At 37.4% G+C, this 27417-nt stretch overlaps 2 protein-coding genes across 7 annotated transcripts in view; one reads left to right on the forward strand and one right to left on the reverse strand.

The window, feature by feature from the left end:
• The window catches only part of USP42 (ubiquitin specific peptidase 42), a 56602-nt gene extending 39423 nt beyond the window's left edge, over window positions 1–17179 (forward strand). For all 5 annotated transcript variants that reach the window (XM_043975709.1, XM_043975710.1, XM_043975711.1 and 2 more), the window contains 5 exons: window positions 8093–9589; window positions 10768–11102; window positions 13519–13613; window positions 14409–14453; window positions 16107–17179. In XM_043975709.1, coding sequence (XP_043831644.1) covers window positions 8093–9589; window positions 10768–11102; window positions 13519–13613; window positions 14409–14447 — 1966 coding nt within the window. In that variant the 3' untranslated portion in view covers window positions 14448–14453; window positions 16107–17179. The remainder of the gene's footprint in view (window positions 1–8092; window positions 9590–10767; window positions 11103–13518; window positions 13614–14408; window positions 14454–16106) is intronic.
• Window positions 17180–17450: 271 nt separating this feature from the next.
• CYTH3 (cytohesin 3) overlaps window positions 17451–27417 on the reverse strand; it is a 142419-nt gene continuing 132452 nt past the window's right edge. For both annotated transcript variants that reach the window (XM_043975488.1, XM_043975489.1), the window contains exons 10-13: window positions 22500–22576; window positions 22297–22368; window positions 21995–22149; window positions 17451–21697 (exon numbers count right to left, since the gene is read on the reverse strand). In XM_043975488.1, coding sequence (XP_043831423.1) covers window positions 21625–21697; window positions 21995–22149; window positions 22297–22368; window positions 22500–22576 — 377 coding nt within the window. In that variant the 3' untranslated portion in view covers window positions 17451–21624. The remainder of the gene's footprint in view (window positions 21698–21994; window positions 22150–22296; window positions 22369–22499; window positions 22577–27417) is intronic.

Here is a 27417-nt window from a genome sequence, read left to right on the forward strand (position 1 = left end):
TTTTTGCTTTGTGGTTATATAGTCATTTTCTTCTTCTTCTTCTTTTTTTTTTTTTTTTGTGAGGCACTTGGGGTTAAGTGACTTGCCTAAAGTCACACAGCTAGTACATGTCAAGTGTCTGAGGCCAGATTTGAACTCAGGTCCTCCTGACTCCAGGGCTGGTGCTCTATCTACTGCACCACCTAGCTTCCCCAGTCATTTTCTTCTTAGAGGAAAAAAGAACCACATAGTTCATCTCAATTATTAAAAAACACTTTGAAAATAACAACATTCAGAAAGTCTCATTATAAGTAAACTGGCCCATTCATGATGAAATTTTTGTTCATGGCTATATATGAAACAAAAATACACAATAGTCTTGTGCAGCCCTTTCTGCTTCTGCCATAATTGTGACAATTGCAGAAAAAGGTGGTGGATTGTCCTAAGAATTACAGTGATTACTGTAAACATTAACTTGTCTGTCCATTGTATTAAATTTAAAATCCTTGTCCAGTAATTGAGTGGACAGAAGACTAGGTGAATTAAATCATCTCAATATTCAGATTCTTGTTATAAATGAAACTAGAAGACCAAAAAATATGATAGTTTAATAAAAGGATAACATCAATTCTTCTTGTAAAGGTAAAAGAGTTGGTAGAATGAGTTTTTAGCCAACATCCTGAGGCATTAAGAAACATCATTTCATGGAGTGCTTGGTCATCTTATGATAAGTAATGCTCATGATCAGTATTTGCAAAAAGACCATGGAAGATAATTGTAGCTCATAGCCTTGTGGCTATTGCAGGGGAGAACATAGAGAAACACTACATAAAATAATCGAGTCATTGAATGAGTATATGCTTTAATGCTTAATGACTTCAATATAAATGTGGCATAAGGAAGGACAGCAAAAAAAAAAAAGTTTAAAAATATGATTCAGAAGTAAGAAATGAGAGAGGCCAGAGAATTATAGATGATACAGAGGCCTCATGAATAAAGTGAATGTATCCTTTAAGAGAGTTGAAAGGTGCTTGATGTGGCAAAACAGCAAGTAACATCACCCAACAAATAGTGAGTTTATTTGAATTGACAAGAAACAAATGGTTACTGATGTTAGGGTCATTTCAGAGTCAGCTGTCTACATACAATCAACCCATCAACTTAATTGAACAAAGATAAAAATCAATACTAATTATAGGAAAGAATAAAAATTAGAATTCATGGCATAAAATTGAGGTAACTTCAGTCTGATCTATTCAGATGAGCTGTTGATGCTATAAAATGGTAAATGGATAAAAGAACAGATATTGACAAAGACTATTCCTACTTCCTAAGGAAGCTTTATCAATGTAAAAAATCATTCATCTCACCAAGAAGAGACCAACCAGAAGAGACCAAAAATAACCTGTCAGCAAACATTTGATTTTCTTGCCAAGAAAAGGGATGTGGCATCCAACTGCTATACCAGGTTAGAATATAAACTCATTTGTAACAAGGATATTAGAAAATTGTGCCTCATAAAACAGCAAGAAATAATGGAAGAAAAAACATTTACAGAAAACTTAACTAAAGACCCAACTTAGCCACATCATCCTGAGAGCATTTAAGAGTAACTCTTGAAGCATAATGAACAGATGAATAATGGAAAAGCTCAATCAAGATTTCTATAATAAACTTATTTTCTTCCATCAGTGACAGTGATTTATACTCATACTCCTAAATGTATTGCTTAAAGAAGTTGAAATGGCGTTAAAGAAAACAAAGATAGGGAGAGCAACTGGACTAAACCAAGTTTACAAGGTAGAGGTACATTATGGGATGACACAGTTTTGAAGGAATTAAGAGATTAATGTTCCATATATCTGTAGAAAAAATTACAGACCTTATTTTTTAAAAAGTAAGTAAAATAGCTTTTATTGACTAACTCTTATGCCCATCATTCCTAGCTTTATGAAAGTTTTATGAAAATAATCTTCACTTATAGCAAAGACAGGCATGATGAACATATGAGAAGTCAATAGCAGACCAAATATTTAGGGTCACGGACAGGAGTTACATTGAAAACATGTCTAGCTTTTGGTCTCATATTAAAAGTAGCACCCATATCAGTGAGATTGAAGATTGATTAAAGGTTTGAAAACAGGAAGGGTCTGATCTTTCTGTGATGAATATATAATGCTAATCTGTAGCTGCTGCCAGGTATAAGACTATAAATTATTGAGGAGTTGATGGATGTACGTCACTAGAGAGTGTTTGTTTATTGGGAGCTCTCTACAACAGTGAAATCACAGGTCCAGTCCAGTTGTGTTTTGTGATATCTTTGCTACTCCTGGAATGGGAAGTAGGTGACTTTTTCTGGAACAGCTTCAAGTGGGAGGCTTAGCAGGAATGGAGACCTAGTGCTAGGTGATACTGTTGAGTCAATTTCTGGCAACAGTAAAGGCACAGAAGCCTCAAGCCTAGTGCTCTGCCAAGGGACCCCATGCTAAAAAGGAGTCCTATAGCATTAGGTGGAATAATATCCAGAATACCAGACAGGGATATCAGAAAGCCAATATTAATCTCTCTGTTGACCAGGAATAAGATGGGAGGAAGCACAACTTCCAAAATTGATCTGCTTATTGTAGGAGCTGCCTATTCCCAACTCTGGTCAGCCCTCATGTGATGCAGTTTGGGGGGAGTTTATTGAGGAGAAATTTTAAAAAAAGAAATGGAAGACCACTCTACTGGTCTGGAATGTCTCTGGACATTGGAGGTTCTGGGGCCTTTCTGAGATGGCAGGGTGTTCATAGCTACCTCAAGGAGTATGGCATCCTGGAGACTGGACTTTAAACTTCAGTTTTCTTAGCAAATGCAGAGGGATAAAAAAAAGTAGGGAACTAATATTTGTGACTCAAATGTCTCTTTTGTATAGCCTCACTCATACAACTGTCAGTGTTTTTCCCCTTCTCACATATTCCTAAATCACTCATCTTATCTCTCCTTTGCAGCTTTTACTCCCTAGGTTGTAGTATTTGCAAATATACTTTGTACCCCCTGAGTAGAATGTAAATTATTTTATAGCAGGAGATATTTTTGCCTCTGAGACCCAGGATCTCACACAGTGCTTTGTATATGGTAGGGACATAATAACTATCTTTTGAATTAAACACAGTTCTTTTTTGGGTAGGTTGAATGTGCCTACTAGTGATCTGTTTATGTGGTTGATTTTCTTACTTTCAAATAAACTAAATTAGGTAGTAAAGTGAAAGGAGTTGAAAAATTTGGAGCTTAGTTCCTGACCTACCACTGGTTACTAGTCTGTGTAACCAAGGACAAGTCATTTGACATCCTTAAGCTTTCCTTGCAATAATTGGAGATAATACTATTTGTCTTGCCAATTTGCAGAGTTTTTGTGAGAATCAGATGATAAAATGTGCGTATATATAAATGCTTTATGAATTGTTTTAAAAAAACCCAAAACTATTCACATAAAAGGTAGTATCATAAATATTGAAATAGTGTAGTCTAAATTATTATGAGTTTTGATTGTACTTGATGTCTAGGAAACCCAATAATGAAAGTTGTGTGTGTGTGTGTGTGTGTGTGTGAATTTTACATGTGATGTCATGAAGAAATGTGTGAATTTTATACTTTCTTGGCCTACTATTAACATAGGAATCTTAGAAAAATATAGCAAAGGAAACTGAAATGTAAAGAGCACATCTTGTCAACATAATATTCTCTGAAAGCATTCTGGATACTTTTTTCCTTAAAATCTTTTACACATGTACATCAAGGGCACCCTCAATCAAGGTATAACCAGAAATCATCAAGCATTTATTAAATGCTTTTTAGGTCATAGAGATTCAAAGAATGAAACAATCCCTACTCTGAAGGAGCTACTGCCATTTGAACAGGGGAGACAAATACATATATAAGTATTTTTGTTGTTTTCCCATCTTTTTTCAGTTATGCCCTATTCTTTTTTTTGGTTTTGTTTGTTTGTTTTTGTTTTTTTTTGTGGGGCAGTGGGGTTTAAGTGACTTGCCCAGGGTCACACAGCTAGTAACTGTGAAATGTCTGAGGCCGGATTTGAACTCAGGTACTCCTGAATCCAGGGCCAGTGCTTTATCCACTGCACCACCTAGCTGCCCCCATGCCCTATTCTTTTTAATCCCATTTGAGGTTTTCTTGGCAAAGATGCTGGAGTGGTTTGCTCTTTCCTTCTCTAGCTCATTTTACAGATGAAGAAACTGAGGCAACCAGGGTTAAGTGACTTGCCCAGGGTGTTACAGCTAGTACATGCCTGAGGCCAGATTAAAACTCAGGAAGATTAAATTTCCTGACTCCAGGTCATGCACTCTATCCACTGCACCACCTAGCTGTCCATATACGTATATATGAAATAATTGTAAAAAGAATAAAGACTAGTACAAGTAGTTATGGAGGGAGGACACTAGACAATTGGAGGAGTCAGGAAGGGTTTGGTGCAAAAGGTGGTGCTTAACCTGTGTCTTGATGGAAGAAATGTATTCTGTAAGATGGAGGGGAGGAGAAGAGCGGATTAAGGGCATGAGGGATGGCCTGTGTAGAGCTGTAATTGAAGAACACAAACATGTTGGGACCTGGTTGTGTAGAACTTAAAAAGCTTAACAGAAGGGTTTATATTTTATCCTGAGGGCATTAGGAGACTACTAGAATCAGTTGAGTTGGGGAGTCACTTAGTCAAATCTGGGCTTAAAGAAAAATTACTTTGGTAGCAGTGTATAGGATGGACCGGAATGGTAAAGTATTTGAAGTAAGAAGACTGATTAATAGGCTGTTGCTATAATTTAGGTGAGAGGTGATGAAGGCCTGAACTCAGGTAGCTGTGTGAATGGATAAGAAGGGGAAAGGATGCAAGAGGTGTTGTAAAGGTAGAAACAGCAAGAGTCAGCAACTAAGTAGATATGTAGGGTGAGTAAGAGTGAAGAGTCAAGGTGGGGTACTTAGCTAGGTGTTGGGGATACAAGTGCAAACAAATGAAACAATTGTCACTCATGAATGACAAAAATGAACAAAAATTAGGGAAATTTAGAAGAGAGGTGGTATGGGGTGAGAGGAAAAAGGAAGAGTTCTGTTTTGAGCATGTTGAGTTTGAGGTGTCTCCAGGACATCCAGTTTGAAATGCTCATTAAGCAGTTGGGGCAGGGATTCATCTGCACAGATGAATCCATGGCAGCTGATGAGGTGACCAAGAAAGAATGTAGGAAGATAATATAGGAGGGACCAGGACAGAGCTTTAGGGAATAGGCAGGCTTTTGCAAATGACATTCTATGGTAGACTATATCTTTACAGTCACAGAGGTGCAGAGACTACAGGATTCTACTATACTTGTTTAAGATAGGGATAGAGAATGAAATTGTGATTACACTGATAGAGAACCCCTGGATGATGAAAAAGCTCTCTATCAATGTAGGTCAGCACCTTCTCTGTAATTTATAGTCTGGAGCAATGATATCAAATTACATTTTAATCTGGTTCAGCTGCTGCTGTTTGACATCTCTGGTCTAGAGAACTGAGAGGCTTAAAAGACTCACCAAGTTCATATAGTCAGTATTGAGGCAGGTCTTGGTTCTATACTGCCTGTACTAGACTTGTTTATTGACTATTGTTTTGATAGAGTAAAATGCTACTTTAAGTGCTCTTCTCCAAAAAAATTATTTTTTGTTTTTTGTGGGGCAATGAGGGTTAAGTGACTTGCCCAGGGTCACACAGCTAGTGTCAAGTATCTGAGGCCAAATTTGAACTCATGTATTCCTGAATCCAGGGCCAGTGCTTTATTCGCTGCGCCACCTAGCTGCCCCTTCCTTCTTTTTTGAACAATAATATACTTCTTGTGGTACTTCCAGACAAGAAACATTTCCATCTCTGAAAAATTAAAGTTGCACATGATCCAAAGGGTAATGGGGGTGCATATAGTGGGTATGAATAGACCCAGCCCATTATCAGTAAAGAACTGTGCAAGAGAAATAGTATAAAGGATGTCATCTGAGAAGGGAGACTGGTCACATAATGTAAAGGGTAACATTAACACAAGGGGGCAAAGAAGAAATTGCTTGTCAGATATGTTGTTAGGGAAGACCAAACAAGGGATAGTGAGGACCAATGGCAGCTAAAAGTAGAAGAGAGACACATAAGTAGAAGGAAATACCTTACAGCAAGTTTCTTATAAGGATCTCATTTCTAAGGCATATAAGGAACTTATTCAAATGTGTAAGAATAAGAGCTATTACCTCAATTGATACATGAATAGAGGATATAAACAGATAGTTTTCCAAGGAAGAAATTCAATCAATGGCATAAAAAAATGTGCTAGATCACTAATTAGATAAACACAAATTAAACCAGCTCTAAAGTTCCTTTTCTCACTCCTCAGATTGGCAAAAGTTAACAAAAAAAAAATGACTAATTTTGTAGTGGCTGTGAGGAAGCTGGCACATTAATGCACTGTTGGTGGATCTATGAATTGGTCTAGTCATTCTGAAAAACGATTTGAAACTCTTCCTCCACTAAACTGTATGATCTTTGACCCAGCAATACCACTACTAGGCCTCTACTTTAAAGATATCAAAGAAAGGGGAAAAGGATCCAATGGGAAGCAGCTAGGTGGTACAATCAATAGAGTACTGGGCCTGGAATTAGTAAGACATGAGTTCAAATCTGCCCTCAAATATTTATTAGCTTTGTGACCCTGAGCAAGTCACTTAACCTTTGCCTCAGTTTTCTCATCCATTAAATGGGGATAATAACAGCACCTACCTCACAGAGTTGTGAGACTCAAATGAGATAATTGTAAAGTAAGACTTATTAGCACATAGTAAAGACTATATAGAAGTTAACTATTATTATTATACATGTACAAAAATATTCATAATTGTCCTGGTGATGGTAAAGAACTAGAAACCAAAGGAGTGTGTATCAGTTGGGGATTGGCTAAACAAATTATGATTTATGAATGTAATGAAATACTATTGGGCTATAAGAAATGAAGAAAGCCATAGTTTTAGAGGATCCTTAGGAAGATTATAGGTACAGAAAAGCAGAGTTGACCAGAACCAGGAGAACAATTTGTGCCACAACAACAAACAATTTTGGAAGTCTTCAGAAACTCTGATCAGTGCAATGACCAACCAGAATTCCAGAGGACAGAAGATAAAGAATACAGTTCACACACACACAAAAAAAGAATACAGTTCACTTCCCGAGAGAGATGTGCTATACGCAATGTTCCGATTGAGACAATTTTTGGACATGGCCAGAGCAGATATTTGTTTTCCTTGACTATGTATATTTTGTTACAAGGGCTTAGGTTCTGTTTTTTTCTTTTTATTAATTAAAAATAAAATAAAATGTGAAGCGTAACTCCCCATATGATATATTTATATTTATATGATGTCAAGAAATATAGAGGAAGGTCCCAAGTACATTATAAAAATTTAATGGAGTTCAGGGATAGGACTTAACAGGAAGAGACAGTGTCCAGGGCTTGTGATTTACCCTGTTAGAAGGAGTAATCTTACTTTAATGAGATTGCAGACCCATTGAAATATAAGCTCATTGTTAATTGAGAGAACTTTATATCTGAAATTCTCTCTGGTAAAAATTACAGGCCTCAGAACATTAGGGAAGGTGAAAAAAACTTGCACATCCGTCCACTTGACCTCTTCTGATAGGTAGAATTTAACAAATTGAATATGATTAGAGATAAAGGCTATTTGGAAATAGTGAAATTCTAGCATTTATGGTGGCCAAAAGTGGGGTGGAGCTCAGTAGAATGTTGTGTACCAAAGTTTTGGAAGCGTCTAAAGATGATAGCCCTTACATTGAGTTTAAGCATATTTAATATTTAACAAATGCATTTAATGTAATTGTAGTAATAATATTTCATATGTAATGTTTTATAAATGGATAATTTACATAGTTTTTTTCCCTAAGGGCATGGTTTTTAGTCCAAAACTAACAAGTATACCCATATTTTTTTGAATGTGTGTGTTCATTCTATGGAAATAGTTTTTAAGCTCGTTTGATGTTTCATTTTGAACTAATTTTCTTTTTTCCTTTCCTTTTCCTTTTTTTGTTTTTGTATAGTTCAACTGGAAATGAGAAACCACCTGAAGAAGAACTTGGTACAGAAGTTGTGGTTGGTAGCAACAGTTCAGCTTCCTATGAACAACTAGATAAAGTTACTTCAAGTCTTAGCTGCAAAATAAAGAATACCTTTTCACCCTCAGATCCTAATGTCATTGCTACCAAAGAAGAAACTCCTGAAAGTATTATGGCAAAACCAGAAGAATCTCTTCCCAATATCATTAGTCATTGTAATGCTAACAAGAAAGCCATTGGAGATGATCAGTTTCCCAAACAGTGTGATCCTGGGAATTTCACAGATGAAAAGATCATACTACCCCAAGAAATAAAGGGAGCATTGAAGGAGAATTCACTGAACTCTGCATCAGTAGACACAGTGGAAAAATTGAGCCAAACTCCCTCAAATAATTTTGACACTGAATGTGATAGTAATAAACTCTTAGTATTTATTAGTACTGAAAAATGCAAAGAAACAAAGGACCTTTCTAAAAGTATAGACATGTCTACTAATGAACTGTCTGCTACCCAGTTAGATAAAATTGTAGAGAATCATTATTCAAAAGGAAGCACTGAACAAAGTAATAGTGAACGATGTGAAGAAAATAAAGTTAGACAAAAAGTTCAAAGTAATTCTCCAGTTAAAGAAAAAGGTGGCAGCCCCCGAAAAGTGGACAAAGGGCATTACCATAACCGAAGAGATCGTTCTTCCAGTGGAGAGCGAACAAAGCAAAGTAGGAGCAAAACAGAGAACTATTATTATAAAAAAAGGGTCTCCTATAGCAGAGAAAGGACCAAAAAGAGCCGCCATAAATCAGAACACTGTAATGGAAGCAAATATAAACCTTTTCATAATGAAAACAGCAGCCCTGACAGTAGATCCTTAGGAAAACATAACCATTATAGGTCCAGAAGTAGAGGAAAGTCTGATCAGGAAAGGGGTAGATATTATCATTCTAAAAGTGAGCGATCTTGGAGTCGGGAAAAATATCCAGATGGAATGAGAAGATGGGACAAATATAGGTATTACAGTGATTATTATCCTTATTCTTCAAGGGATGGTAGAGAGTGGAAGCCATCTCACAGTGATCGAGAATATGACAAAGCAAGTCAGTACAATAGTAGATCACACAAGGACTATTATAAAAGCAAATGGGTTCATGAGCCAGCACCTAAAGAGAAAGAAAGGCATCACTCGAACAGTAATAAAGTAGACCTGTCCCATTGTGCATCTCTTCCTCAACATCCTGAAAAATATTCTCATGACAAAATTGCACTTGAAGAAAACAGTTCAAATATTTGTAGCCAGTTTCATGAGCATGAAATTGTAAAAATGAGGAAAAGGAAATATGATAGCATAGAAAATAATGACAGTGACTTAGAAAAGAAAATCCCCAAACCCTTGCAAAATGAGCCATTAGAAGAGCAGAAAGTAAAGAAGCACAAAAAATCGAAAAAGAAAAAGAAATCCAAAGACAAACACAGAACTCGAAGTTGCAAGTAAGTATGTATCAGTATGAGCTTTCTTTAAATAACATTTATTCATTAGTTTGGGCTTAGTCAGCCTCTTCTGACTTAACAAAAAGTGAAAGAACCTGCCATATTCAAATAAATTTATTGTTTGGATATTTTTGTGGAATCCCAAACTTTTCAACTATACAAAACCAAATTTGATGTTGTGATAATCTTTGAACTTGACAAACTTTTTTAAAAAACAACATTGCCATCTTATTTCGGAGAAGGCTGAAATACCTTCTAGAAATCTCACAGGTTATTTGATTTAATTGATTTTCTACAACTTCACTGAATGTAAATGTCCAGGTTACTTTGAAAAATTGGAACTTTTTATATAGAAACTGGAATGTCCTAATTGAAGTCCTTATTCTTTAGCTGTGAGTATGTTAAGTAAATATTTTTTTTCCCCAAGGGTTTCTGTGGTTTTTTCTTCTTCAGGTTTATCCAAAAATTAACTATTTAGTAATGTAGGAGAGAAGTCTTGGACCCTACATTGTTAGCAAACACATTTTTTGGGGGGAAGGCATATGATGTCTTTGACACTTCTTGAGTGGTTCAAAACTGTGATCTGAGGTGTCATTTGTTTTCTTGGCCTTTTGTTTACTTTTTTTCTCTCAATTTGAGAATAGCTCATTGGTTGTGTACATTCTTGAAAATGTAAAATGACCTTTTCATTAAATTTGTGAAATGGATAGAATTGCTTCATTTTTTACTTAACATTAGCTTTTAAACTTGAAGCCTTATAAAGAGATAATCACAAATAGTGGCAAATAGATGGAAGAACATGGTAGTGTTAAAGAAAGTAATGCCTTTGGATGTACCTGAAGCATTGGGCAAAAGCAGTCTTCAGTCCTGTCTTCCGTAACCATTAGTTTCAGGGAAAAGCATCAAAACCTTTGGTGGAATAGATTTTGTTACACATATAACATAGTAACCAAGGAGAAGGAGAATATGATTTTATTGGTCATTGCCTTTGGTGGACCCATCAGGCCACCCTATCTATCCCAATTAGCTCTTTAATTATCATTATGAAAGCACACTTAATGCAACCAGAATTTTACCCACTGTCTTCAGCTAGTGTCCCTAATAAGGTATAGCACTCAACACACCATGTTCTTTTGATGTGATTTTTTTTTTTTCACTCTGGCTTTTAATTCCTGCAGGCATCATCAAGATTCGGATCTTTCTGTAGCCAACTCCAAAGCTGACCTTCGCAAACACAAAAAGAAGAAGAAGAAAAAGAAGAAACATGCAAAAAAATCAGAGGACTATATTGAACATTCAGATCTTCATGTACTCAAGATTTCCTGCTCTGAGACTGATAACAAAACCTGGGAGAGAAAGGACAAATCTCCCTTCAAAGATGGCTTGCCATCTGAGGACTACCTGAAATATAATAAACTTTTTCATGAGGAAGATGCTGATCACCCTGGGAAAACCAAACACTTAAGAATGGAAAGCCAGGATCATAAATGTCACCCCGCTGAGTATGGCCAGGGTAAGGGGAAACATTAGGAGTTAAGAATGAAGAATTTTATTTTACAGTAAGAAAAGTCTATATATGTTTAGACAGTGCTTGTGTTAGGTATCTGTATGACTTGACATTTCATAGATCTAGAAAAACTAAATAGTTACTTTGAATAATGTGGGCTGTTATAGAAGTCTTTTCCCCTTCTCCAGTCATTCCTGTGCTTTCTTTAACAACTCCTGGTGCTATAATAGCAATAGTGTTAAATGAATAACCATTGAAATAAAACAGTTCTTTGGAGCAGCGTTTCCTTAGATTATAACTTAGCTGTAAAGGAGCACATCATTATATGAATGCCTGTGTATAGCTGTCATGTGAGCATGTGTGTTCAACAAAGTCATGGGGCGAGGGGGGGAGAGAGGGGGAAGACAGAATGATTTGACGATGCTATTGGCCTTTGAAAATTTGCTTTAAGCCTGTGATCAATGTTTCTGTATGGTTTCTTTTTTTCCTGATTACTGGAACTACTATTGTACCTGTTACTCTTTGGACTTTATATTTGAACCAAGAATTATGGCCTCAGAATCCTTAATCAGTTAGGTCTTATACCATATGATAGTGCCCATTGTTGGAATGGCCTAGTTTATTTCTCTGGCCTTTTTGCCACACTAAATTTGTTTTCCATGGAAGAGATTCTTCTTTTGTGATTTTAACCTGTATGTTGCTGAGTTGTACAGTATAATACAGTTGCTGTGTATGGTTACTTTTCACTCCTAAACAAGCAGCATTTATTGAAAATCTGTGTGTAGCAAAGCCTCAGCTATACAAAACCTTCAAGGATTGAATAATTCTCAATAAATGATATTTCCAAATAGTGGGAGGTCTACAGACCCCTTTAAAGTATCAAACATTTTCAAAATTTTAGCCGTAATTTTATGGAAGTTCTGTAGCAGGAGTTCTTAACCTGAGGGCTATAGATTTCAGGAGCTCTGTGATCTTCTATAGGAAAAATCATATCTTTATTTTTACTAATTTGTATCTGAAATTTATCATTTCCTTCATTTATTAATTTTAAAAGATTATTCTGAGAAGGCATCCAGAGGCCTCAATAAGTCACTGTCCTAGGGGTCTGTGACACACAAAAAGGTGAACTCTTGTTCTGAAGTATGTTGATTATATGCTTCCTTGCCACCTTAAACAGAGTGTATGGGTAGGAATTAGATCTGAGATTTCACTGATGTAGCGAACTCCTCAGAATGGAAGCTTGCTCCACCAAAGCTGGTTGGCAGAGTCTCTACAACAACATATGGTCTTCAGAGTCACCTGGAGCCCTGGAAGGTTAATGGCACTTGTTCAGCACCACTCAGCTGGCCTAAATCAGAGGTGAAACTTGAACCTAGCCTGAAAGCCGACTCTATCACTGCTGCCAAAGCGTAGTAACCAGTGTTTAAACCATTTCTAGGTGACAGTGGTTTACCATTAGGAACATTGATTAATTATACTGTGCTATGCTCCACTGATGCCACCAGGGTCTGTTGAGGTGTATAGGGTTATTTGCTGCTATTTTAATGGGCCCAGATTGCTATGCTTTTTGATTTCCTGTAACTGCTTGTTTCCCGTGCTATTTATTAGCTCCCACTTTTTGATATTGTCAATCTGTCTACCTGTAACACCCACTTTACCCCTTTTAAGTTGCTGCTTCTATTCTGTGGTGGCTTCGAAACCATATAACGAAGCTTGTTAGAATTTCAGTATATGTGATTTGACAATAAATAGGCTCCAGTGTGGGTCTGAGGTACCTCTCCATGAGCAAGATGCATGAACTTTGTGATATCTCTTTTGGCTGCTCAAAAGCTTTTTGGCTTTCTGTTTTCAGCTGTGCTGCAGATGGATATGTTGCTGTACTGTGTGCTTTGTGTGCCAGGGGGTGGTGGGGAGGGAAAGCTGGGGGGAAGGGGCTGCTACAAAATCAATAGAAGACATAATTCCCTCTCCTCAAAGAAGGGGATTTGCAGTCCAGTTAGGAGGATTTGATGACTGAGTAGTACAGTACAAAGGGTGGTAACCAAAAAGCCCCATTACATTTCCAGAGGACCAGTACATAATAGACAGGAAATTCACTGTAACTTCTGCTGGGAAGATGCTTGGCAATATTCAGGAGGATTATTACAGAGAAGTTTATGGAGAGCATATGGCAGATCAAAATCTCTAGCTGAAAAATGAAGGCTGAAGCAGATTTTTTTTTTCCTTTTAAAAACAAACTAATTGTTGAGTTTATATTAAAATGCAAAATGTTAGTGATCAGGGAACTCATTTGATTCCTTTCTTGCCCACAATTTAGTAGGTCAGTATTAAACAGGAAACGGGGAGATGAGTTTGTTCATCTGCTTATCATGTCACTGACTTAAAGGAATTCTACATCAATGTAAAAATGTTCATGTTTCAGCTAAAGACCTCCTCTCTCATAAGGACTACAGTCAGAAGGTTTCCAGTAAACAGTTGGATGACAGTTCTGCAAGTACAGATGAATCTAGATGGAAAGTATGTTGAAATCCTAACAAAAATATTTTGTTTCTTATTTAGTAGCATGAATCAGAGCATTTTAAAAGAAACTTTTTTACATTTCTTCTAAATTGTTAATCTTATGTTATCCTTAATCTGATCGCAACTGGTGATTGGTTTGTAAGCCAAGAGCTTTAGGTAGGAACACAGACTGAGACACCAGTGCGCCTTTCCCAGGCCTCTCCAGACTAGGGAAGGGAAGGGGTGCCAATTTGGGCTTGCAGTGACAAAGATTTTTCTTTGTGCTGAGGCTAAACCTTCTCTTTCTTCTCATTATCTATCTTTCATACTTCTTTAAGTCCTTCATCCTGGTATCCTGGTACATGGACCATTTTTGCCTTTCTCCTTTGACTCGTTCTCTGAGCGCATTAAACTGATTCTCTGATGAATGACTTTTGACCTGGGATCTTTACTATTATAATTTATTGCCATTTGTTATTGTAAGTGTGTATTCTGTGCTTGATTTCTTCCGGCGGGCGGTGGAGGGAGTCAACTTTTGGTCCCAAAGCCACTAAACTATCAGGCAAAAGTTTTGATTTTTTAGTCTTTTTTGGTTTTTTGAAAGAGGAAACAAATGAATTGTTTTATAAAATAGATTACTAGTTGTCAGTCACTATTTGTTTAAAATCTTAAAAGCTTTTATTTACTGGAGCTAACATTAAGCTAGGTGGTTGATTGAAAATGTTATCACTGCACATAAATTTGTAGCATGGGTGACTAAGACTTCATAAAACCAAATTATAAAAATGTTTCCTACCCCCTACTTTTTCCTAGGTGAATGAAAACTCATCCTCAAAAGAAAAAATACACTAGTTACTGGTAAGCTGTTTTCATATTTGTATATGGCTATTTGTCTTGAAATTAACAAGGTTAGAACTATAAAGAGGAAGGTGAAAGTTGGAGTTATTTCACTATGTGTGCTGTTATGCTATTCCTATGACCCTAGAAAAGTTAGATGATAATACGGACTATCAAAAATTAGGTCTGAGGAAGCTGTTTTTTTAGCTACGTGTAACTATGGCAGAGAATTTTATCCATTTTACAAGGTTACTAAATCTTTTGAGGCCAGAAAAAGGCATTGAGTAGAAACTAGTTCATGTACTTATTCTCTCCTGAATTTTCAAGAATTGGACATGGCAGTCACAGAGGAAAACTGTCCCTCAGAGAAGTGGATCACTTGACAGACACATGGTCAACACTCTTATAAAAGCCATTAATGCATCTGGGTTAGCACTTCTCAACCAGAGACCACCTTTTGCAGCTCACATTCCTCCTGCCACTCCCATCCCTATCCCCAGGATAGCTGTTAGGTTTTCTAGAAGCACTGGATGGCAGCAGAGTTCAGTTTAGTGTTCAGATCTTCAAATCTGATTTTGATTTTGATTTTAGTGTAGAGAAGGGAGGGTGGTACTTCCATTTTCCAGGATAAAGATTACATAAACCAGAATTTAAACCATGAACTAATGAGATGATGGTATGAAAGATGGAAGTGAATTTTATGTTTTTCTGAGACATTTCAAAGATGCCTCCAAAATTTTCACAATACAGAAAGGCATAACGGATAGAGTACTGGGCTTCGGCCTGGAGAGAAATTCCACCTCTGACTTTTACTTATCTGTGTAACCTTGGGAAAGTCTCTGAATCACATAAAATCCAATTTTAAGAAAACTCCATTTATTTATTTTATTTTGGGGGGGAGGGACGGCAATTGGGATTAAGTGACTTGCCCAGGGTCACACAGCTAGTAAGTGTTAAGTATCTGAGGCTGGATTTGAAGTCAGGTCCTCCTGAATCCAAGGCAGGTGCTCTATCCACTGTGCCACCTAGCTGCCCCAAAACTCCATTTATTAATAAGCACCAGGTACTGTGCTAAGTGCTGGAAATCCAAGGAGGCAACAGGCAGTCCCAGCCCTCAAAGACTTAGCCTTTAGACCTCATCTTTAAAACAGGGATGAGAATAATACATGCAGCATTTCTCCCACAGGGTTATTGTAAGGATAAAGTCAGATAATGGGGATAAAATACTTGGTAAATGTTCACTGTTACTGCGTTTGGGAATTGAGTTTAGGGTGGCTCTTGAATGGGAGTAAAAAGTGTTTGGGTCTCCTACAACGAAGTTGGAGCAGCACAGGTGTAGGCAGGGCAGTGTTCCACTTGCTCAAAAAGACAGCAGACACTTGTCAGTAGAGACCTTAAGAAGCAGAGCATGGATTGCCCAGATAATGTTTTTGCTGTGCGACCATTCATATCATCTAAAACTTAAGGCATTTGTTTCGTATCACAGCTAAGAAGGGTGAAATATTTCAATTTGGAAAGCTTCCTCTAAGGCTTTTGAGATCTTTCTAATTTAAAAACTACATGAATACGTCATTAGTATTAAGAAGAGAGCTGATGCTAAGCCAACTAAGCTCTTTGTTTCTAAACTTCCTGTCTTTGGAATGACTAATATCTCCAGTATATCTTGTCTTTCAGATTCAGAGTGTTCAACTGAAGCCATCCCCAACACAGCTTAAATTATATTTATAAATATAGAAAATGATTAACTGTTCAAATCCATAAGTGGTGCTTCTTCAGTAAATACTGTACAGGATTTTACCATGGAAGAACTTTTTTTTAATTTTTACCTTGAGACTTTTTCTTAATTACCCTTAATCCAAATGGATGAAAACTTTCTACAACTGCTGACCGTTGTAAAATACCGTGTATATAATCACATTGAAAATAATGCCCTGGAATAGAACATCTCAAATGCTGCTTAATTACAGACTCAGGTTGATTACTTGTATTTCATGTAATGTTACTCCAAGTTAGACATCTGGTGCAAGACCAAGCCAGGAAACCATGGAATTATTTAAAAAGGAGGGGGTGGGAGGGAAGTGGGAAGGGGAAAAAAAAGAAAAAGAAAAAAAACTGTGTATATTTAATTTAAAGACTTATTTAAAGATTCACAAGCTCTTACCTAGAATTTTGAGAGAGAGCTCTCTGTTTTCTGTGATGTCTGATACTAGAAACTAATTTGCTTCACATTTTAGTTGTATTCAAGATTTGAAGATGTATTTTATAGACAAGTTCTGTTTCTGAACTTTGTGGAAACACACCAATCAATTTACCAGTTATGATGAGCATTTACATTATGAATGTATAACCCAAACTTTATTTGTAAAGCCTACAGTATGTTTTTATTACATAACACTTTTTTATACAGTCACTTGTCTTGACTATACAATATTGGAGTCTGAGTTGTCAGTTTGGTCCCTTAAAGTTTCTAGTTACAGACAAATTCATACTGTGATTTTATTTTTAATATGGAAATGCTATCAAACTGTGATATACTTATAATTCACTGGTCCTGCATCAGGAGATGGAGTGGGGAAAACTGTATTTAATACAGTTTATATCTGAATAATCTGTATGGTTTATACAGTCTGTGTTGTTCAGAGATGTCTAAAGTTTGATCTTTGTTTTTTTAAAGATTATAAAAGCACTTGCCCCACTGTAAATATATAGCATGTAAAATTTATATAGTATATAAAATACAGCAAAGTCAAAACAACTTGTTTGTGTTTTATTTTTAAGCTCTTCTAGCTTTGGTTATTTGAACTTAACTCCTTCCTAGTTGCATTGTTTGAAGGTAAACAAGTGGGTGGCACACTTATTCTTCAAGAAGAATATCTTTCATGGGGGAGGGAGACTAATTTGCTCTACTGGGGCCGGACCTTCATTCAGAGAGTTAGCAAAGGAAAGCCAGCTGCAATGCAAGTAATAACTTCAGTGGGCTTACTTACCTGTTACTTTTATATCTAAAGAATCAGATCTTAGACACTTGTGTTTGTCTAACAACACTTTTGACTTTTATTGTAAGTGAACACAATATTTGCAATAGAGTTTTACATCCATATAACAATCCTATCCACTTTACAGCAAAATATGAATAGATAAAGAATGTTTCTTCATGCAAATTGTGGTTGTACAGAGTAACGAACACTTCAAAATTCAATACATATCTGTACATTATTTACAAATTAACTTTATATTTAATTGTAAATAGAAATGTTTTCCAAGAAAATATAAGAAACTGATAATTCACAAATGATAACTGTAGCTTCTGGTCTACAACAGACCTAACTTCTCAGCAAGCATATCTATTTAGATATATGCAATTATAACTTTAAAAATATGCATTGCTTTATATGAAGCATGAAATGCTGCTCCATCTATAAATAACTTCTATTTTGACCCAGTTTGGTACCACACATGTTAAACTGCTCAAAAAAGTTTGTGACCTTTGAGGAGAGCTAGGTTACTTTGCACTGTAGTCAGTCCAGCTGAGCTTAAGAGAAAAGCTTTCTAAATTACACTGTTCCCTGGGTTGAGATCTGTTTATAACCACAGCCAAACTTGGTTTGGGGGGGGGGGGAAGGGAGAGATTACAGGGATGAGAAGTGCAACGGAAGCAGCTTACCTAGAATGAGTGTCCCTGGCTGTGTCCACACTACCCCACCCTCCTTATTGTCCCTGAAGAAAGTTTTCAGTCTTTGGCCAGAAGTTGGGGCAAAATGCAAGCCCTAAAAGCAACTGGGAGAGGAGGAAGATTGAATCTTGGGATGGAGGGGACAGGGAAAACACTTCACTGCTTCCCTGGGATCAGGCAAAAAAAAAAAAATTAGTCATGGCACCTCACAGGGAAAGAGGCTGTTTTGTCTTACACAGGCTCTCCAGCCAGAGCCTGTGAGATGAGCTCCAGGTGCTGGGGAAGGGGTCCTCACCCTTCTGTGAACAATAGTTTATCTGGCCCAGGTTTCCAGCTACTTTTCCCCTGTAGACACTGAGGTGCTTTGCTCCTTGAGAAGCCTAATTGATGGCTTAGTGGAAATGTTGGCCTTATTTCCATCCCTGCTAATACTGTCACAATGTTCAAAATTAATTTAAAACAATAGAATACCTTTGGTGGCAAATTAAAAAATTATAAGTACAACACAGTCTTGTTGCCCACACTCAAATGCTGGTGGGGTCAAGGAGAGAAATAAGCTAACCACAGTTTGATTTTTTTTTTTAATGCAGAGAAATCTGCTACTTTTTTGCTATCACAACATAATTTTAGTTATATAAGTTACTATAATTTTCCATGTAAACATCCACATAGGTAAAGTTCTTTTACAAACTACTATGGCAAAAGAACACATTTACTTTCATAAGGCATTTCCTTCATGCTGCTTCACCAATATGGTTGTGAGGTCAAAACCAGAAAGATACCTGCCCACCCCTGCACCAAGGACTTATTTAAAAGAATCGTTCTAAGAAGTAAGGAGAGAGAAAACATGGAAAATTAAGGAAGTGCTCATGGTTTTCAGGAAAATGAGCCATTAGACTGCTGTTGTGGATGAGATCACCCAATCCTAGGCTTCTATAGTTTCTATAATCAATGTTTAGTGTTTCTATAATCAATCTCCATTAGCAACGTTTGGTCTGGTATAGTCCATGAGGCTCTTTCATGGAAAGCTGAAACCCAAAGCTGCACGTGCACTACTGAGGGATATCTGAGGGAGGTACCACTGTCTTTTCTCAAAACCAAAAGTAAAATTTGCTATATGTTTATGGTACCATTTAAGAGGCCCCAAAGCCCAGGAACAAATCAAATCGACTGATTAATGAATAGCAATAGTGATTTCAGATACCTTTGGATGACATCTGTTCCATATCGCATCTCTACCTTTTAATGGCCTGATCTAGATCAGTGCCCCCGCACAATCACCAACTCTCAGCATTATGAACATCTAGCTGACATCAGTGATGACTTCTGCCTTTTTGAGTTTAACAAAGGCATAAAAAGTGAAATTGAAATGTGAGGTTTTCTGTGACTTGGTTTTAGTTACTTCCTACTGCAAAATCTATCTATACTCTATCTTCGCGCTGCACCTGAATCACATAGCCTTTGCAGGTGAGACAAATTTAGTAAGTTTTCTGGTTGGAGAAGATACCTGCTTTCTAATTTTCATTTGTGAAGGTAGAAATAACACCAAGAACAGCGTCATCTTCTAATACCAAATCAACATAGTCATATTTGTAGAGGGAGTCCTATGGAGAACAATCTGTCCCACACCTAAATCATATAGTTATGGAAATAAAATTGGGTTAGCAAAGATCTTTTAACTGGCTCAGTCCTAGAACTCTGACTGCTGTAGCCTTTTAACTTATTTTGCATTTCCTCGGCTTTGATATTTTAGATTTTCTATTTGATTCCAGGCTAAAATATCCCTACACATACACACACTCCTTTGCCTCTACTATTTTTCTGTGATGATCATCTGTGCTATATTGGGACTGAGTATTAAGTGCTCTAAAAACTCTGTACTAAGGAACTTCCAAAGTTCCATTTACATAGCCGATGCACTTGTAATTTGAACTGTTTAAAACAAATCTCAGTGCCATGCAATTAAGAAAATCCAAAACAATGTATATTTTTAAATTATGTATTTGCCCCATAGTTTGAGTTATCCCTCTTATGATGGAATATTAACTATCTTAAAACATGCCTAAAGGTGTGTTGCAAGAAGAAAGAGGGTTCACAAATTACTTCTAGCTCATTCTATTAAGGAATTTGGTTATATCCTTATAAGGTCACGGAATAAATGCAATACTCTGTTTCACCGTATGGTTTTGTAGTGCAGATAGCAGAGAATATGCTCCCTATGGCCAGTCAAATACATGTATAACATGTTTCTGTTTGGAGGATTTCCCTCTTCTGACAATCAGCAATTACAGTATCAACACCCCAGGGTACATGTCCTTAACATTGATAAATTGTTTTTTAGAAAACACTTGTGGGGCTAAAAATGCCACATAAAAGTATAAGGCACCTTCTCAGCTAAGGTTAGAAAGGGAAAAGTTCCCTCTTCTATCTCACCTCTGTGTTGTTTACAGTTACTAGCTTTAATGCTTAATTCCTGGGGCAAATTAAAGCCAAATAATTTTTTTTTTTGATCTGAGAGATTTAGACACTATTAAGGAAGACTTTCCCCCCATAAAAATACTAAAAATTTTCTTTAAAAGATTCCTGGATACCTCTTTCTTCTATATTCTATATACCTAGCTATCCCCACAGGATTCTAGTCCTTGTCAAATTATCTTGATAAAAGGATAATACTGCCTTTTACCTTACACTTCATCTAATTCTGTCTCTATGGCAGCAGTAAGCATAGTAAGACACGACCTCAATTGTCTACACCTACCACTTAAACTCATTTTTTTTTTTCTTTTCCAAAGCCCTTACCTTTGGGAGCTGCATATTTTCAGGGCACATTGTACTTGTGCCCAGGAGTTAAATTAAATTTATAGCTGCCATTCTAAAAATACTATTGTTAGAAAGTAAAAGTTTATTTCAGTATAATTTCAGAATATAAAAAGGTATATAAAAGCTATATTCCTATATATCAGAGGAAAAAAGTTCTAAATAAAAAAAGTGGTGGCTTTTTTTTATCAAACAATTGAATTTGGAATGATTTGCGTTGCCGCTAATGGTCATGTGTTGTACAATTGGCATGAAGAAGGTCTTCACATAGAGAAAACAAGTTCTGGATCACACCAGTTCTGGTGGCTGGATTACAAAGAATTCATACTGGCTAAAAATCATAAGAACAGTATTTTCTAACATCTCCCAACCTGGGCAATATGCTCAATAAGCAGGAAGGGATAAATATTTCATGTTTATCAGCCTGATTATTTTCTCCAGGTTATAGAAAATCCAAAGCATACATAAGGCTTCCATGTCTTCTGTTCATTAATTTCCCATACATTCATCCTTGGGAAGTTGTCTGCAGTATTCTATTTAAAGTACTTGTCTCCTGGTGAGTATCTTGTGGAAGGTTTTCTGCATCATCTGTACTCCAACTGTAGAGGTGGGAGTGCTCTTTGATAAGTTTTTAAAATTTTACCTGTTTGTATTCTCGATTTCATGCTCCACTTAATATAGAACTGCCCAAACAGCAGAGTGCTATTTTTTATTAGCAATTCTTCTTTTCCTTGTTGCCAGCATATCGTAAAAGGGATCTTTGCTGATACTTGCTCTGGTGAAGGGGCAAAAAGAAAAAAGTATCAGGTAGGTGGTTTGACAAAATCCATCTACTTTTCCATTACAACAGAAGGCTGGCCCTAGAAGAAAACTCAAGTTTTTAAAAACTTGAATGGACTTCTCGAGAAGTCTAAGTATAAGCCCATCAATGTTGTCCAGATTTCAGGTGTTAAACATGATGACAACTGTTGTACTTCCCAGTCCATACTCCATAAAACACTTATCAGAAGATGGAGGAATAATTCGAACCTTCTAAAAATACTGTGGTTTTAATTTTAAGCCCATTACTCACTTGATTGACTTGATCCACTCTTCCTTCTCTTCTGGAGTTGGAGCAGATATTCTGTATACAACATGGTTGCCTTCTACCACTCTGCCATCTGCCTCTGTTTTACAGGCTTTTATGACCTGTCCTTTATGGCTTGGGTTATAAAGCTCAAAACAGTTCTGGGTAAAAAGACAAGACAAAGGGAGAGAGAGATGTTCAAAAATCACAGGACCTGAACATGTTGAGAGCTTGCTTTGAAGTTTATTTAGTTTGTTGGTTTACTATTTAGTTCATTAAAAGTAGAATTTCCATAACAGAGAACTTACAGGTTTCCTGGGATCTTCTACTTCTCTTATGCTAAGATTTTCCAAAGGGATAATTCCTCTTGGCTCTTTATCCTACAAGATACAAGAGTATTTTCTTATTCATCTGAAATCACTACTGGGGATCAGATTCAAAATAGAGTGTGATGGAATGGATTACTGTTACTGTTGGAAAGAGAATTCAATAGCTTTCAAATCATACTCACTGTTGTGTATTCAAAGTAATAGAGGCAATTATCTGTCAAAATGAACCACCGTCTCTTCCAGGTTTTCACTCTTCCACCTATAAAAACAAAGAGTTGGCTGAGTCCAGTCCACCATGCAAGTGGGATATAAGCTTATAAAACAGACTTGGTGCTGAAACTTCAATCGAATCTGGAGGTGTTTTGTTTTGTTTTTTTACAAGTGTTACTGACCTTCAGAAATACTATCAGACTGATCTCACCTTTGCCTCTTAGTGGGCAGAGGCACTGAATAGTCTTAACAACAGGAAAGACACTGAAAAGAAACGTTTGTGCCTGGGGGACTAAGGTCCCCCCCCAAACCCCATAAGTCAGATCTCTGACATTGCTGGAGACTCATGAAGAAGTGGTTTCCATTCCTGCCTGCCCTGTCTGAGACAGAGGTGGGTAATCCTTTACATTTTTTATCCTTTTACAGGAAAAAATCCATCTTCATGATTTGGTTTCATTTTCTCCCACAAACAAGTGTAAAAGGATGCCATTGCCTACTCATCTTGGATTTATTGGTCTTAATTTTGTTATATCAGGGGTGGTTATCCCATTATTAAAATACTCTAAGCAGAATTGGCATAGTTCTCTAACAATTATCCCTTTAACTTAAAATGCAGATTGATTTTTTTTTTGGACATGGCAGATTTGTTTTGCTTGACTATACATGTTTGTAACAGGTTTTGTTTTTCTTGCATTCTCGGTGGGAGTGGGGGAGAGAAGGCAGGGGAAGAGAATGTGGGCCTGAAAATAAAATTGAGTAAATTTTTAAAAATAATTATCCCCTTATGCAGAATTATCAGACTTAATAAATCATTGAACTAAATCTTAGTATATAGATAATTGGACACAATTTATCTGTTGATTTTGCTTATCAAGATTTTTTTATTTTAAAAAACCCAAACCTTAAGTCTCTTTTATCCATTATAAGGCAGATGTGGCCAAATTAGTCCCCACTTCTTTTTTTAAAATAAATTTTAAGAACTTTTATTCTTATATCATCAGAATTTCTCCCAGCATTCCTCCCCCCTAAGAAAGCCATCCCATATAGCAAAAGACATTTTTAAAGAAAAAGGAAAAAATCAGCAATACATAAAAAAGTCTGAAAATATATGCAACGTTCCACACCTGTGAACCTCCCTGTTTGCATCCCTGCCTCTTTATCCCACTGCTTCTCACATGCATGTTTTGGCAGAAGGAATATGTTGGACTGGCAGTATCCTTTGAGTGGCTTAAGCCACAGCTCATTGCATGGTGACTATGGCTTTAATGTATGAATCTGAGTTGGTGAAGTACATGGTGAAGAAGCAAGCAGAAGCAAGTGCTGAAATGTTGAAACAAAGACAGGGGAGATGGAATGAAAGAGATTTGCTGGCTGAGGAAAGGGAATTAAAGGAAGGGCACAACAAAGAAGTGGAAAGGCAGACGAGGACTTGGGCCTGGCTCTGCTCTTGGTCTCTGCACCTCATAGGCTGATTTGGTGGCTTGTAGTTGGTATACTTCATAATAAGGGACTTTATTTTCATATGCTAGGACACTTAAACTAGGTAGAACTGGTTGGGCTTAACTGTGCTCTACTCCATAAAAGTCATCTGGGAAGGGGAGAGAGATGAATAGAAAAAAGTCTGAAGTCTGAAAAAGTCCAAGGTTCTAGATGAGAAAAAAATCATTTCTGATCCTCCCTGCATTTCCACCTGGATTAATCCTGCACAATCACTGACCAACCAGCAATGCCCAAAACAATTCTAGAGATAGAAGGGTAAAGAGAGCTTTTACTTATACCTCTAGCCTGCCTCAAGTGTGCATTGCCCAGTTTATATCTTTTCTACCTTGCCTCACAAGCTACCAGAAAGCAATTTACTTAAAATCATCTATTATTTTCACTTCCTTGATTGATCAGCTCTAGGGTACCCCATAGTAGCCAGTCACCATCTAATTCTCTGATTCAATGAGCCCATGTTTCATGCCGGGGCACTACCCTACATCAGAATGCTGTAAGTAAGACGGAGGTGTCAGTGATCTGAGTCCTGTCTTGGCCTCCAACCTGCTATGAAACTGGGACAAACAACCTTCTTCCTCTGCCTGTTTCCTCAGCTATAAGTAAGACATAGTCCATTAGCCTCACATTAAGGACTAATGATTACAGAGCCTCTTGCAAATACAAATCTTGAATAAATGACAGTAACAGTTTTGAATTCTGTAGCCTTTGGAATAACATCAAATTTGAAGTTTTGTGTTCTCAGTGTAAGCTCTTTAAATCCTGCCTGTCTTATCCCAGATGGAAGCAGGCAGAAGAGAGAGAGAGATACTCAAGTGTGGTGCTTTAGAAGAGCTCTCTCATGCCCTCCAATTACAGGTGGATGGAGGAAGGCAGGATTTGCCCATAGCAAACAAGCTGCGGCTGATCAGCAGAGAGGAAGTGAAAACCAAATGAGTTTAGTTCTAGGTAATTAACTCCAGGGCCTTATGACTTCAGGGAAGCTATCTCCATATGTCACTGTTCTGGTACCTAGAGAGAATTCAGATTTGTTTACTTCTCACTGTGGCTCCTGCTCCCAACCTTCCAAATTAGTTGTAGTTTGTGAACTGATCTCAGTGGTGGTTAGCATGAGGAATAGAGTGGATAGAATGCTGGGCGTGGGGTAAGGAAAACATGAGTTCAAAAGTAGCCTCAGACACTGAGTAGCTGTGTGACCCTGGGGAAGTCACTTAACTGCTGTCTACCTCAGTTTCTTCATCTGTAAAATGGGGATAATGATAGCACCTACCTCCCAGGGTTGTTGTGAAGATCAACTGAGATAATAATTTTAAGATGCTTAGCACAGTGCCCAGCATGTAGTAGGTGCTATAAAAATGCTAGCTGCTATAAAAATGCTAGCTGCTATTTATTATCTTTACTATTGTTCTTATCATCATCACCATCACCACCACTGTCATCATTATCTTTGCCTTGGCTCCAGAGAGAAAGCAAAGAATCTTTGCTTGCTAATGTCCTTCTTTTGTCTCCTTAAAACAAAATGAGGGGGAAAAAAGACAATTGAAAAAAAAAACGAGGGGCAGCTAGGTGGTGCAGTGGACAGAGCACTGGCCCTGGATTCAGGAGGACCTGAGTTCAAATCTGGCCTCAGACACTTAACACTTACTAGCCGTGTGACCCTGGGCAAGTCACTTAACCCCAACTGCCTCAGCAAAAACAAAACAAAACAACACAAAATGAGTTGGCTGGGAGTTGTGGTGCACATCTGTAGTCTCTTGCTTCTGGGGAGGCTGAGGCTGGTGGGTCACTTGAGCTTGGGAGTTCTGAGGTGGTCAGGTGTCTGCACTAAGTCTGAGCCCCTAGGAGCAAGGGACTACTAGGCTGCCCAAGGAGAAGCAAAACAGCCCAGGTCAGAAAGGGGGCAGGGTCAAAGTGCCCTTGCTAATGAGTAATAGAACTGAACCCATGAGGGAGCTACTGCACTTCTAGCCTGGGCAAGGTAGGAAGAACTAGTCTCAAACAACAGCAGCAGCAGCAACAGCCGCCATCCAAAACACCAAAACAAATGAATTCCAAATTTTCTCTTTAGAATTTTCCATTCTACTATGACTTGTCACATGTCCACACCCCTTCCTTGACTCCTTTTAGCTCCACTTATGACAAGCAGAAGTCCTCCTATCTATGTGTTGATCACAATTAATTCTTAAGCATATTGACTATAAATTATTCATTTGATAGTAATTTTAAAATATCTAAACACAACGTAGAAGGAAAATTTCTCCATAAATTTTCTCACATAACCTAGAAAAGGAGTCATTTTTTTTAAAACCACCTTTGGCACCTGCTTCAAAATTAATTTTGACATGAAGATGAAGCCAACTGATGTAACATCTGTGAAATAAGAAAGTGATTTTCTGCACAACTGACTATGCTTACAAAGAGAAATTTCTGGTTTTAGTCTCTCAAATCCCTTTGGAAGCATTTGGCAAAATGCCTTATGTGGGTCCATATTTTTATCTTCCTGTAATGGAAACTCTGATAGCAAGAACTATGTCCTTCTACCTATGTTAAAATATCCATTGTTACATATGCTTAAAAATAATAACTGACAAAAATCTATCAGTTATCCCTTTCAACTGAAAACTTGCTGCCTTGTGGTCCCTTTAAGAGAGAAAAGATCTTTCCCTCACATAATAATTGTTGTTATTGTTGAACTGCCCTGGGATAATGAAAACGGGGACAGACAGCAAGAGTGGGAGGGGAAAGGCACTTGCTTCAATATCTGAATGGGCCAGTGATCTTAGCAGTCCAGGTGCTGCCTTCACTGGCACACACTGCATCCCACCCTCTCATTCTGTGCAGTACTTGGGTCTATCTTTCCATGAATCCTTCACTGAAGAGTCACCCAATGTGCTCAATACCTTCTCTTGATTCTTTTATCATTTTGTGAATACTGGTGCCACATCCGGACTTTCTACATTACCAACCCCGCCCCACCCCCCCCCCCCCGGCCTTTTCTGATCACACATTTCTTTGGTAATGCCTTTTATGTCACTTCTTGTATACAAATCATCATTGGCAAGATGTTACAGCCTACTTAAAGCCACCATATGGGCTTCCACTGCCCTTTGGACCACTTGCTTTTATGGTTATTCTGAGTCCATGTATCCCATGATTCACAGCCATATGTACCACCAAAAGAATGTTGGCATTACAAAGGCAGGATTTTGTGGCAATGTTCAAGATAGAAATATAGGATGGCTGAAACCACTAGGTAGATCCCAAATGTGATCCATTCCAATCTCCTCCACCTATTCAATTCTGGTCCTACAGCATTGTCTATCAGCACCTAACGCCCATGTACTGGAGGACTAAGCCAATCTTCTGGAACCATATTAAATTCCTAAATACAAAGAC

The sequence above is a fragment of the Dromiciops gliroides genome, chromosome 1 (assembly GCF_019393635.1).
Source record: "Dromiciops gliroides isolate mDroGli1 chromosome 1, mDroGli1.pri, whole genome shotgun sequence".
In the NCBI taxonomy this organism is placed as follows: Eukaryota; Metazoa; Chordata; class Mammalia; order Microbiotheria; family Microbiotheriidae; genus Dromiciops; species Dromiciops gliroides.